The sequence below is a fragment of the Cryptomeria japonica genome, unplaced genomic scaffold (genome assembly GCF_030272615.1).
Source record: "Cryptomeria japonica unplaced genomic scaffold, Sugi_1.0 HiC_scaffold_44, whole genome shotgun sequence".
In the NCBI taxonomy this organism is placed as follows: domain Eukaryota; kingdom Viridiplantae; phylum Streptophyta; class Pinopsida; order Cupressales; family Cupressaceae; genus Cryptomeria; species Cryptomeria japonica.
Genome location: NW_026728866.1, coordinates 269,268 through 282,137, shown reverse-complemented (window position 1 = coordinate 282,137; position 12,870 = coordinate 269,268). Strand labels below are relative to the sequence as shown.

Below are 12,870 nucleotides of genomic sequence, written 5' to 3'. Positions count from 1 at the left end.
TACACATGAAATTGCATTTCCTTGGAGCCTTTCTAATGTTGGTTGTCATGCAACCCAATGAGACATGATACAAATAAAGAAATGTATATAATCAAAATAGGGATCCACTATGCAATGGGTGTGTTTTGGGTTAGATTATGTGTTTAACATTTGTGGTTATATTTCTTCTAACTATTTAGGGAATTCTCCATTGATTTATTAGAGATAGAAGTGAAGGCCATTTTATCTACCTCAATAATTCATTAAAATGTTCCGTATATGATTATAAATTGGTTAAAAGCTTCCCTTGAATTTGATATCCATGGTGCTTAGTAAGAGGTATATATTTTGGGATTCAAAACTAAAAAAAAATTGTGACCAACACTATCAAGATCTAATAGATTTGGATAGACGGAAATGTGCTCTAGTTAGGACAATGGATCCTTCAGGGTATAACTTTTATTCTCCCTATTTTTATACCCTACAAGAGTGTATAGTTTAGGTTATCCCTTAGTGTGCTGAAATCCCTATTTATACCTCATAAAAATAAAATAAATTAACACTTATTTTTTACCCCCAAGATCACCCTAGAATGTGAGGGGAGAACACACACATGTAATAGTTTGGAATTGAACTTAGACACTTGGTAATTATAAAACCCAAATCAAAGTGTATGGTTAATTTAACTCCTCAAATTCAACTCTAATAAAGTAAGAAAATATATGATACACATTAAAAAAAACGGGGGGTTTGATAAAAGTAATATTCTTCTAATGTTGTATAAACCATAAGTTAGTATTTTTTAGTAAATATCTATGTCATATGAACCTACAAGTTATATTTTGAGATATCTTCAATATAATCTAATTCATAACACCAAAAAATTTAGTCGTGCAATTACCTAAAACTAAGGCTAGAAAGATAAAGAAGTGACATATTTACCAACATATAGGGCATATATGGTAAAATAGGCACATGTATCACAAAATTAGCACATACAATATGGAAGTTGTAGAAATATCATAGACTAGGAAACATGCATTATAAATTATGCACAAGTTCCAAGGAAATTCACATGTGTCATAGTTGCGTTTTTGCCTTCAAACTAACCCCTGACTATGTAAGCCAAATGTTAAATCTTACAATGGAAGAAAACATGCATTAGATAATATCCTAATATAACACACAAGAAGGAGAGCATTAGAAAAATAGTGATGAAGCCAAATGATAAATAAATAAAAACAAGAAACACTAACAAAATACCTAACAAATGACAATAAAACAATAATGAAGCAAAAACCACCGAACAAGGAAAAACTAGAAATTAGAAAGGAACAGCTTAGGATAAAACCTTAAAAAAAAACCTACATATAAATCATGTTATCACAAGAAATGAGATAAAAGGTACAAGTCGTCATGGCTAGAAACAACCTAGCTCAAGCAAATGAACAAAATGGCACATCAACCAAACATGCAAAGGAGCTAAAGGGGGTATAAGCTATTATTTTTAAAATAATATTAATGAAACTAGCCATCCATGAGAACAAGCCGCTATAAAGGAGCCTTTTTTAAATTATATGCAAATTAGAAGGAATGTTTTGTAAAGTAAATGTTGATAGTGGTTACAAAAGAAACATCAATTACTAGTAAATAAATATTTCTTAATGGGTTTGCAAATGGGTTTATATAAAAATGAGATCATATGTGATGGTACACCTATGGATGCATCTCATCTCTTGTTGGGAATGTTGTAACACTTTGATGTGTTTAATACCCTAAAAATTTACTAAGGTGAATCCCAATCGAAAAACCAACTAATTTTCTTACGCGAATCCCACTCCATCTTGAAGATTCCAAATTTCTTTATCTACACAAAATATGCCATATTTTCCATCAAACCATGGGAGATGACCTCCAAGCCATAGGACTAAAGATAGGCCACCCCTAAGTTGGAAGACTAGAGATAAACTAGGTTACACTCAAGCACACTCATCCAACATGCAAAATAAAGGGAAACATCATGAATACACCCTTCCAAGACCGATAGCTTCCATCCAATTTAGCCCATTCTTCTAATAATACCAAGGGTACTCATGCCCCTTCCTTCCATAATGTCTATGCACATATACTACCAACACATTTCCTTTCATATGAACAAGGGGTACTCATACCCCTAGAAATTTAATACCCAATCCTACAAAACATGCACTAAGGGTACTCATACACTTTCTATTGCTTGCTCTTCATGAGAGGAGTTCTCAACCAGCTATATTGGTCGCTCCTCTCTAAGCCTCAAGGTTTCTCTTCCCTCCCAAGGGTGACCATTTCCTTCACACCCTCGAAAACACAACACCAACATTTGCAATGCATGGGATAATGTAAAAACACACATACACATGCTCGCTAAACATTAACAAATTCACAATGCATGAGATAACACAAGAACACATTTGATGTATGCTCACTAAAAAATTGTGCATTGTTGTATATCTACAACATTAAATTAACAAGGATTTACACATTGTCATATATCTACGACATTAAATTAACAAGGAGTTATGTCCACCTACCTCCAACTATTAGTATTCAATGTGCAAAAATAAGGCCCTCTAACTTTTTGCAATCTCCTCCTCTTTCTCTAGCACCCCCCAAGCAAGTATACTTTCAAACTTAAAAACCAAAATCATAAGCCTCCTCTCTCCCTCCAGCCTCTTCTTAACTCCCTTTTCCCGTTTCTTTGAATTCCACATTAGTAGTGGAACGTGACAAATGTCACCTGCTCGTTCTTTTACATTTCCTTTCCCCAGGAGCTGTAACTTTCCTAAACTGGGATTTTTTTGGAGAAATAAGGTTGTTCTTAGGGTCTATTACATATGAAAGTGAAGGGAGATATTTGATCGGTTACTCTACCCCACAACTTCTTGCAATAGATGTGGTGCTACCCATACAAAGATGCAACTTTTGCCACTATGCAAAAAGTTAGTTTTGAAAGGAGCTATCATGTCTAAGAAGGTAGTTTCTATCCTTGGTTAGGTCCCCAACCCATTAAAAGTAGAAAAACTATACATCCCATATTCCATTTTCCCCTTCAAAATTCTTAATTCTTTGGAAAAGGTAGTTATACAATCAATTACACATTACAGACTCAAAGAAATTGCACTTGTTAAGACACTTGGCACATGATGATTCACACATCTACGCCTTGGTAATCTTAAAGAGGCAAATCTCATAATGATTCCATTGTTGCAAAGATAACTTTCTAATGGGAGGTGACAAGAACATAATGGAACCTACCTCCTATGAGAAATGGGAAAAGAATAGAGGGCTATGGATGGAGATTACTGATGGGGTCCTTGTTTCATATCTTGAGAGGCTTCGTGGCAATGATCTGAAAGTGACAGAGGATTTTGTGAATGGTTTGGAGAAAGGCATCCTCACGATGTTTGGAGTGGAGTTTAGAAATGATGAAACCTTTGTTGCAGAGATATCTTCTTTGCAGATTTAAGGCAACAATTTCTATAGAGAAATGAAGGCGGTGAAAGAAGCCATTGCGGCTTTCTTTGACAAAGATAGCGAGAGGAAATGGGTGAAAAATATGAAGGACGGCGACTATAACAAGAAGGACCTGAAATTACTTTGGGCGGAGATGGCCGCAGTGATTATGAGGTACATTACTCTTGATGGATGTTATGCTAGCATTTTCTCTTACCACTTTATTATATTAAACCATTTAGGGCACAACAAAAGAATTTCTTTGTCTTTCTATCTATTATCTTCTCTTGAAAATAGCTTGGTGAATCATGCCAAAAATGGTGATAACCCTGTTCTGCATGAGTGATGCAAAGGCTCATGTCCATGACTAAAATCATCCCTTCATATCAGGTTCAAACACATATAAATTTATTTTGTAGCAACACTCACCTAAACACAACTCAAACACATAGGTTTTCTCAAACCACTAGGCTACACAAACCACCAAAAGTAAACATCAACTTCACAAACTCAATCCAATCCTCGGAATACATTTCATTAGGCTAATTACATATGTCTAAGGAAAAATTGAGACTCAAAAACACACAGACTTCGCCAAACCCTTATATCCTACTCACACAAACCACTTCCCTATGAGGATGCAACTTGTCCATAAACTCATGTCACAATGCCAAACTCTACAAGTCAATACCTTTAGACACTTTGGAATTATAATTTTCACATTAAAAGATGACACATGGCCACCAAGAACATAAAAAAATCATATAATAGTTTTTTGCAACATTCTCGTAGCAGTAGTGACCGGAACTCACATAGACATGGTAGTTTTTAGAAATTGACTCATTTGACCCCTAAAATCATAAGATGAATTTTTCTGATAAGAAGGAATTTTGTTCACAACATCATAATATATCCATACAAGAAGTTTCAAGTCCTTATTCTACCATACGTAGTTGTACCAACACATTTTCTAACTATAAATCTGATAAACCATTTTCTGAACAGGCTGCTTTCACAAAAATGATCATAACTTGGTCTTTTTTAGATTAAATTCCATCAGAATTGAAAAAACTGAAAGTAGACTCAATTTTATTTCCATACATGTGACATTTTAACAATAATCCTTGCATAAAAAATATTACAAAGCTTTGTAACACACAGGAATCAGATTTTTACCAAACTCTACCATTGTCAAATAAGCATTTTGACATCATTTTGCACATGCCAACCTTAACTTAAGACCCTGAAACCAAAAAAAAATGAAAATATTTGCTATTTTCCTCCATTCCACCAAATATTATCCTTTGATCAACATGAAATGGAGGTTTATTACATTTCCAAAGTCATGGTTTACCCTACCTAGGGTTTTTAATAGTTTTTACAAAATTTGGTATATCTCTTCCAAAACTTAATGACAAGAAATGAAACCAAAACCAAAATATTGTGGATTCACCCCTATATCATTCTCAAGTGATCTCAAATGCTAATTAATAAGTTTCCAAGAAGAAAAAACAACTGATATTAGACTGTCACATTGAGAATACTCAGAAAATTGCAGGAAACCTCAAAGTTTTATTGATTTTCTTCTTTCAATACACACCAACCCCTCATGATCTTACCGTCCCTGGTTTTATAAGCCTTTTACAACCTGTTTTGATAGCTATAAATAAAACCCAAACCCCAAATTACAAGATTCGGGGCCACCAAATATGAAGAAGTCTAAAACTGGAAAAATTGGGAAACCAAGGGAAAGTAGAAGGAAATAAAGCTAGAAATCCCCATTAACATTGAACAGGGGGAACAGGGGGATACCCAAAATATTCTTATTTGGGTACTCTCCTTAGCAGCACTGTCAAAAGCCAGGAGAATTTCTTTCTTTGGGTCAGTAAGGAGATTAATTTGTTAAAGGATGGAATTAAAGATATCATTAAGAATTTCACTGAGACGCCCATAGAAAGAAAGACGGATAAAATTCTCTGAATGACACAGGAACACAAAGAAGATGTAAAGACCATGAAAACAGATCAGGAATCGAGGACTCGTCAGTTGGAGATTAGCTTATAAGAAATTAAGGGTAATCTGAAGAACCTAGTGGATATCAGCAGGGAAGCCATGAATAACAGTGTTCGGGGTCTTTAAAAGGTAAATGAGATGATAGTGGATCAAAGAGCTTAGTCCAACACAAGCATTCCATCCTTTTACATCAAACAGAAGAAGAGAATCTAGGAACCAAACTTGCAGGGTATGAAACTTCAAACCACCACAGGTCCCTATACAAGGACTAGAAGCAAGAACCAGGAGAATAATACCTCCAAGGTTCATCATGGATGAGCTTGAGGACATCAATAAGAGGGTGAATCAAAAGATATCAGAGATGAAGTAATCTCTGGTTGAGTGAGTTTTAGGTTTTTTCTTGTTCTATTCTTTTTGTGTTGTTGTGTGGGCTTGGCCACTATTTTTGTGGTTCTTATGTCATTGGTTAAAAACTGGTTAGCGACTTCTTATTTCTTTGTGCTCTTTAAATTTGGATTTTGGGTTCCTATAAAACCCATTTACTCAATCAAAAAAATCCATCTATAACATTCACAAGATAAGATGCCACTTGTATTTATAGGGACAACCTCACCTTATAACTATTTATATAGCAACAATAGGATTATATTTTAATTATAAATTGTCAATAAGTTAAATTAACTCGCATAATTGTCCTATGTGTGGACATTACAAGTCCCAAAAAAAATTCTCATCTATAACTATTCAATCTAGTTAGAATATGTATCAAATTGATGTGAAAAGTGTCTTCTTGAATGCGAATGTGGATGAAAAATTATATATGGTGTAGCCTCAATTTTTTAAAGTTATTAGATGTGAACATCTAGTTTGCCAATCAATTTGGCCTCCTACGTTATTTCCTAAGAGTTGAGTTTTGATAATTTGATTTGAGCATCTTTACAATTCAAATTATATACACCATCAATCTTTTGGAGCATTTTGGAATTGCAAATTGTAACTCATATTCTCCAAGTATTGAGATTGAGTTGAACCTGTAAAAATAGGTTACAACTCCCTTATCAGTCAAGAGCAGCAAGCACAACCTCAAAGGTCATTTTCATTTTGCTGGAATGAAGTTGTCCTTCCTAAAGATGGATACTTTGCTTGGAGGATTCTAACAAATGACAAATTAGTCAAACTTGGGATTGTTGATCCTTTTTGGTGTGTTTTTTGTGGGTAGGCTCAAGAGGGTGTGGATCACCTTCTATTACAATGTTCCTCTGCACAGTCCTGTTGGGCTCACATCGTTAATAAATTGAATTGGTTTTCTCTCTTATCAAGGAATCTCTAGGATATATTCACAAATTGGCCTTCACTCTATCATCAATCATTTTTTTCTTACATTTGGAAATTCATCCCTCCTGTGATCACTTAGTGGGAAAGAAACAAGAGGATCTTTAGAAAGGAACTGTCAAGCTTATCTCGGGTCTTGCAAAAAATTAAAACTTCTATTTTAGAAGTAGTACATGCATATGTAGAAAAATCCAAATCAATCAACTCTTCATTTTCAGATTGGGATTAAAAAATCCTTCAATCCTAGGAACACATTAATCTCCCTTTTACGAAATGGCTTAATGCCTTCAAATATGATTTATAATGACCTCAAATGGTCCCTTGGACCTTATACAACCTTAACACAACATTGAAAACAAAAAATAAAATAAAAAATTTCATGATGCTTTTCAAGGCCTAGGTGTTGCTGAACCAATGAGGGGCTAATCATGCTCACCATGGAATATGCTAAGGATCTTGGGGTTAAACCCTCACGACCGGTTAAACCCCCCAAATCTCCCTCCAACAATGTTGTTCATTATGTGTCGGATACGAAGATGGACGAAGAAGATTCTGGTATGGCTATGGAAGGGTGAGAACTCAATGTCTCGGATGATTTGATATACCGTCCCTCTCAGGAGGAATGCCCCCAATGAAATATTACACCTGGCACTGGAAGAAACAGAAGAAAAAAACACCCCATATGGGCTGCCAATAAGTATAAAAACCCAAACCCCAAATTGCAAGATTTGGGGCTGCTGAATACGAAGAAGTCTAAAACTAGAAAAATTGGGGAAACCAAGGAAAAGCAGAAGGAAATAAAGTTGGAAATCCCCATTGACATTGAACAAGGGGAATGGGGGCTACCCAAAAAGATTCTAATTTTTTTACTCTCCTTAGCAGTGCTGTCAAAAGCCAGGAGAATTGCTTTCTTTGGGTCAGTAAGGAGATTAATTTGTTAAAGGATGGAATTAAAGATATCATTAATACTTTTACCGAGACGCCCATGGAAAGCAAGATGGATAAACTTCTCTGAATGACACAGGAACTCACAGAAGATGTAAAGACCATGAAAATAGATCAGGAATCAAGGATTGGTCAATTGGAGATTATCTTGAAAGAAATTAAGGGTAATCTGAAGAACCTAGTGGTATCAGTAGGGAAGCCATGAATAACAGTGCTCGGGGTCTTAAAAAGGTAAATGCGATGATAGCGGATCAAAGAGCTTAGACCAACAGAAGCATTCCATCCTCTGACATCAAACGGAAGAAGAGAATCCAGGAACCAAACTTGCAGGGTACGAGACTTCAAACCACCACAGGTCCCTATACAAGGACTAGAAGCACAAACCAGGAAAATAATACCTCCAGGTTCATCATGGATGAGCTCGAGGACATCAATAAGAGGGTGACTCAAAAGAATTCGAAGATGAAGTAATCTCTGGTCGAGTGAGTAACTTTAAGTTTTTTCTTGTTCTATTTTTTTTTTTGTTGTGTAGGTTTGGCCACTGTTTCCGTGGTTGTTATGTCATTGGTTACAGACTAGTTAGTGACTTCTTATGTTTGTTGTGCTCTTTAACTTTGGGTTTCGGGTCCCTGTAAAACCCGTTTATCTCAATCAAAAAAAATCCATCTATAACATTCACAAGATAAGATACCACTCGTAGTTATACGAACAACCTCACCTTATAACTATTTATATAGCAACAATAGGATTATATTTTAATTATAAATTATCAATAAGTTAAATTAACTCGCATAATTGTCCTATGTGTGGACATTACAAGTCCCAAAAAAAATTCTCATTTATAACTATTCAATCTAGTTAGAATATGTATCAAATTGATGTGAAAACTGTCTTCTTGAATGAGAACTTGGATGAAAAATTATATATGGTGTAGCCTCAATTTTTGTAAGTTATTAGGTGTGAACATGTAGTTTGCCAACAAATTACGGCTCCTACATTATTTCCTAAGAGTTGAGTTTTGATAATATGATTTTAGCATCTTTACAATTCAAATTATATACGCCATAAATCTTTTGGAGCATTTTGGAATTGCAAATCGTAACTCATATTCTCCAAGTATTGAGATTGAGTTGAAGCTATAAAAATAGGTTACAACTCCCTTATCAGTCAAGAGCAGCAAGCACAACCTCAAAGGTCATTTTCATTCTGCTGGAATGAAGTTGACCTTTCTAAAGATGGATGCTTTGCTTGGAGGATTCTAACAAAAGACAAATTAATCAAACTTGGGATTGTTGATCCTTTTTGGTGTGTTCTTTGTGGATAGGCTCAAGAGGATGTGGATCACCTTCTATTACAATGTTCCTTTGCACAGTCCTATTGGGCTCACATCATTAATAAAATGAATTGGATTTATCCCTTATCAGAGAATCTCTGGGATATATTCACAAATTGGCCTTCACTCTATCATCAATCATTTTTTTCTCGCATCTGGAAATTCATCCCTCCTATGATCACCTAGTGGGAAAGAAACAAGAGGATCTTTAGATAGGAACCTTCAAGCTTATCTCGGGTCTTGCAGAAAATTGAAACTTCTATTTCAGAAGTAGTAAATGCATATGTAGCAAAATCCAAATCAATCAACTCTTCGTTTTCAGATTGGGATTAAAAACTCCTTCAATCCTGGGAACACATTAATCTCCCTTTTACGGGAAGCTCTTTCCAACCCCCCAAAAGAACAATAGATAGATTAAAAATCAATTGGATTCGTCCTCTGAAAGGTAAGTTAAAGTTAAACTTTAATGGGGCAACCAAACACAATGCACGCAAAGCAGGTGGTGGGTGTGTAATTAGGGATCATAAAGGAAATATTCTTGTAGCTTCAGTACTTCCATTCCTGGATGGTTATAATAATATGACAGAAGCACATGCCCTTCTCCAAGGTCTCTTGTTGACTAAATCCTTTCAAATTTCAAACATCTTAATTGAGGGTGACTCTTTGCATTGTCAATTCTTGTAGAAAGAGAATCTTGCACAATTGGAGCATTCAATATGTGTTGCAACAAGTCTGGCTGACCGTATGTTAATATGTATAAACGTAGATAGACGTTGACCATATGTTAATATGTATAAAATTACGAATGAAACCGTATGGGCTGCAAGACAGACATGTTACATTTCCACTTGCCCTTGACTGGACTTGGTAAAAGACTCTTATGCAAGATGGTCCATTATTTTATTGTTTTAATTAAACCGAAGACAGTGGAGGGATGATAATTCAACAATAATTGGTTGACAAAATTTATTTCATTTTCTAATTTGAACTTTTCAATCACGGGATTTGTTTGACAAAACCACCAAGGACAATATAAAATTTGGATAAATATGCATAGTAAATTCTCGATACTATCCATATGGATAGATACGCGTGAACTGTTCTTATTCTATTTCAAAGACAATATCTATAAATAAGTGCAACGATTGCAAATACATCACAAAACATTCATTCGAAGAAGAATTAGACTGGTTAATCACATTCAGTATGGAGAAATTATTTCTTCTGATTTCATGCCTGCTGATGTTTACACATCAATTCTGTTCAGAAGCAGCAACATCTAATCCGGGTGGGTAAAAACTTTTGTTTGGAATCAATATAGTTGTTTCTTAGCATAGGATTGTTTTTGACATTGACGATTCTGTGTGCAACTGCAGAGTACCCATATTCGTTTATGACAGCAGATGCTCAAAAGGCAGCTTCAAGATCATATGATTACATTGTGGTTGGAGGAGGTACAGCGGGATGTCCCCTGGCAGCAACTCTCTCACAGCACTACTCTGTTTTAGTATTGGAGAGGGGAGACTCTCCTTACGGAATTCCCGATGTGGAGGATTTCAGAGGGTCTCCCACAACTAATCCCAAAGTAGCGCAGGGGTTTGTCTCAGAAGATGGAGTGCAGTTGGTACGGGCGAGAGTTTTAGGAGGCGGATCAGCCATCAACGGTGGAGTCTACAGCAGGGCGAGCACTGAATATATTCGGAAAATAAAGTGGGATGAGAAACTTGTATATGAGTCATATGAATGGGTAGAACGGTTGAATGCCTTCCAACAATACAAGCTTTCTACTTGGAATTCTGCTACCAAGGATGGGCTTCTTCAAGCTGGAGTTCTTCCTTACAACGGCCACACTTTCGATCATTTGGTTGGCACCAAGATCAGTGGCTCAATCTTTGACGAGAATGGAAAGAGACATACAGCCGCAGATCTACTCCAGTATGCAAATCCAGAAAATATTGTAGTTCTTCTCAATGCTACTGCCAGCAGAATACTCTTCAGTTTGGGATCAGGTACCAATTCATATTTTGCTTTCAGAATTCCCCTACCCTACTTTACTTTGATGAGTATTCCTTTTATTCTTTTACAAAATATTCAGAAATATATTTCATATATCCATCTATGTGTATGCATGTAATATTATCAACAATCTATATTGCAGGAAAGCAAAAGGCTAGCGGAGTGGAGTTCAGAAGCAATAATGATGGTCTCATTTATCAAATTTCACTTAATCAATTGTCAATCAATAGTGAGGTGATTTTGTCAGCAGGAAGCATAGGTAGCACTCAACTTCTCCTCTTAAGCGGAATTGGTCCAAAAAGACAACTCAAAGAAATGAATATTCCTGCTCTTTTAGATTCACCTTTTGTAGGTAAACAAGTTCAAGATAATCCTAGTGCAGCCTTTACTATAGTATCCTCGAAACCACTTGAAGATTCTTATTCACAATTAGCGGGCATTTTAGACAATTCCCAAAATTACATCGAAAGTGGTAGCCTTGTCCAACGGAATAATGGTACAAATACACAATATTTAGGTGTTCTTGATATTAAGTTGGCATTTCCCTTATCAAGGGGTGATCTTTGGCTTAAAAGCGTAGACCCTCGAGATAACCCCTATGTTCGTTACAACTACTATTCACACTCTCTTGATCTACAAAGATGTGTGAAAGGTATAAAAGTAATGGTTAATCTGAGTATGTCATCTTCTATCCAAGAGTTTGCATTTACTGATAGTGGAAATTCCAAAACACTCCAATTCCTTGGAATAGCATTACCAAAGAATCAATCAAATGATGATGCCTTGGCGAAGCTTTGCAAAGAGGCACTAGGCACATTTAACCATTATCATGGAGGTTGTCAAGCTGGTTTAGTGGTTAATGAAAGATATCTGGTGAAAGGTGTTGATAATCTCAGAGTTGTGGATGGCTCAATTTATAAGGATTCCCCTGGTACCAACCCACAAGCCACAACCATGATGCTTGGAAGGTATTTATTTTTATTAAAAATTTTATTGCATTATTTCTTTTTCGATTCTCAAAAAATATAACATTAACAATACATTTTGATCATGCAATATGTGCAGGTATATGGGAATTCATATCCTTCAAGAACGCACAATCTCTTAAAAATATGAGAAGACCATGTTGAAATAATTGGCACACTTGTTGTGCTCACATTCATTTATCATAGAACTAAATAATACCAAACATGGTAATGTTTTTGATAAAGTGTGAAATTGTAAATAATTCAATTTACCTCTCATTTCCTATCAATATAAATATTTTCCAAGATAGCACATTGTTATGAAATTTACAAGAATAAATTTAATTTGAGCTTTGATTAACTTTCATACAAAAGTGCACTTTCTTTTTTAATTGAATTGATATTATAACAAAAATACATGTTCCAAGGTTTTATGAAAAAAGGAATGCATAATTTTTCTTATAATTTATTGTTATATGATGATGTAAATGTAGAAGTGTTTAATTTGGTATTTATTTTTTACACTATATAGTACTTCTTTTTTTGTTTTGTTGGTTTAATTATAAGTTATGGTGAGATGTATGTTTTTTAAGAAAATCATGTTAAATAAATTTACAAAATGAACATGTGAAAAGGATAAAATTATTACAATATCACTTCTTGGCCAAAATGTTTGTGCATAACATAACTAAAATGAATTGTACAATAGTATGATCACAAATTCTGCATACCCATGCCATTTGTCATTTAGTTTTATGCCTATTTTGAACAAATATATTAATTCAGATACCCAAT

The 12,870-nt window shown here is 35.0% G+C and overlaps 1 protein-coding gene across 1 annotated transcript; it reads left to right on the top strand.

The window, feature by feature from the left end:
• The first annotated feature begins 3,505 nt into the window (after positions 1–3,505).
• LOC131862531 ((R)-mandelonitrile lyase-like) lies at positions 3,506–12,218 on the top strand. The gene is made up of 7 exons (XM_059215005.1): positions 3,506–3,645; positions 8,294–8,339; positions 9,779–9,836; positions 10,362–10,382; positions 10,471–11,103; positions 11,253–12,078; positions 12,176–12,218. Exons 1-7 carry the CDS (start codon positions 3,506–3,508, stop codon positions 12,216–12,218), a joined length of 1,767 nt encoding a protein of 588 aa, XP_059070988.1.
• Positions 12,219–12,870: the final 652 nt, after the last annotated feature.

Coding starts and splice junctions, on each gene's coding strand:
- LOC131862531 (XM_059215005.1), top strand. CDS start 3,506: ATGAAGGCGGTGAAAGAAGCCATTGCGGCTTTCTTTGACAAAGATAGC. Junction 8,340..9,778: donor ATGTCATTGGTTACAGACTA/GTTAGTGACTTC, acceptor CAATTCTTGTAG/AAAGAGAATCTTGCACAATT. Junction 12,079..12,175: donor ACAACCATGATGCTTGGAAG/GTATTTATTTTT, acceptor CAATATGTGCAG/GTATATGGGAATTCATATCC.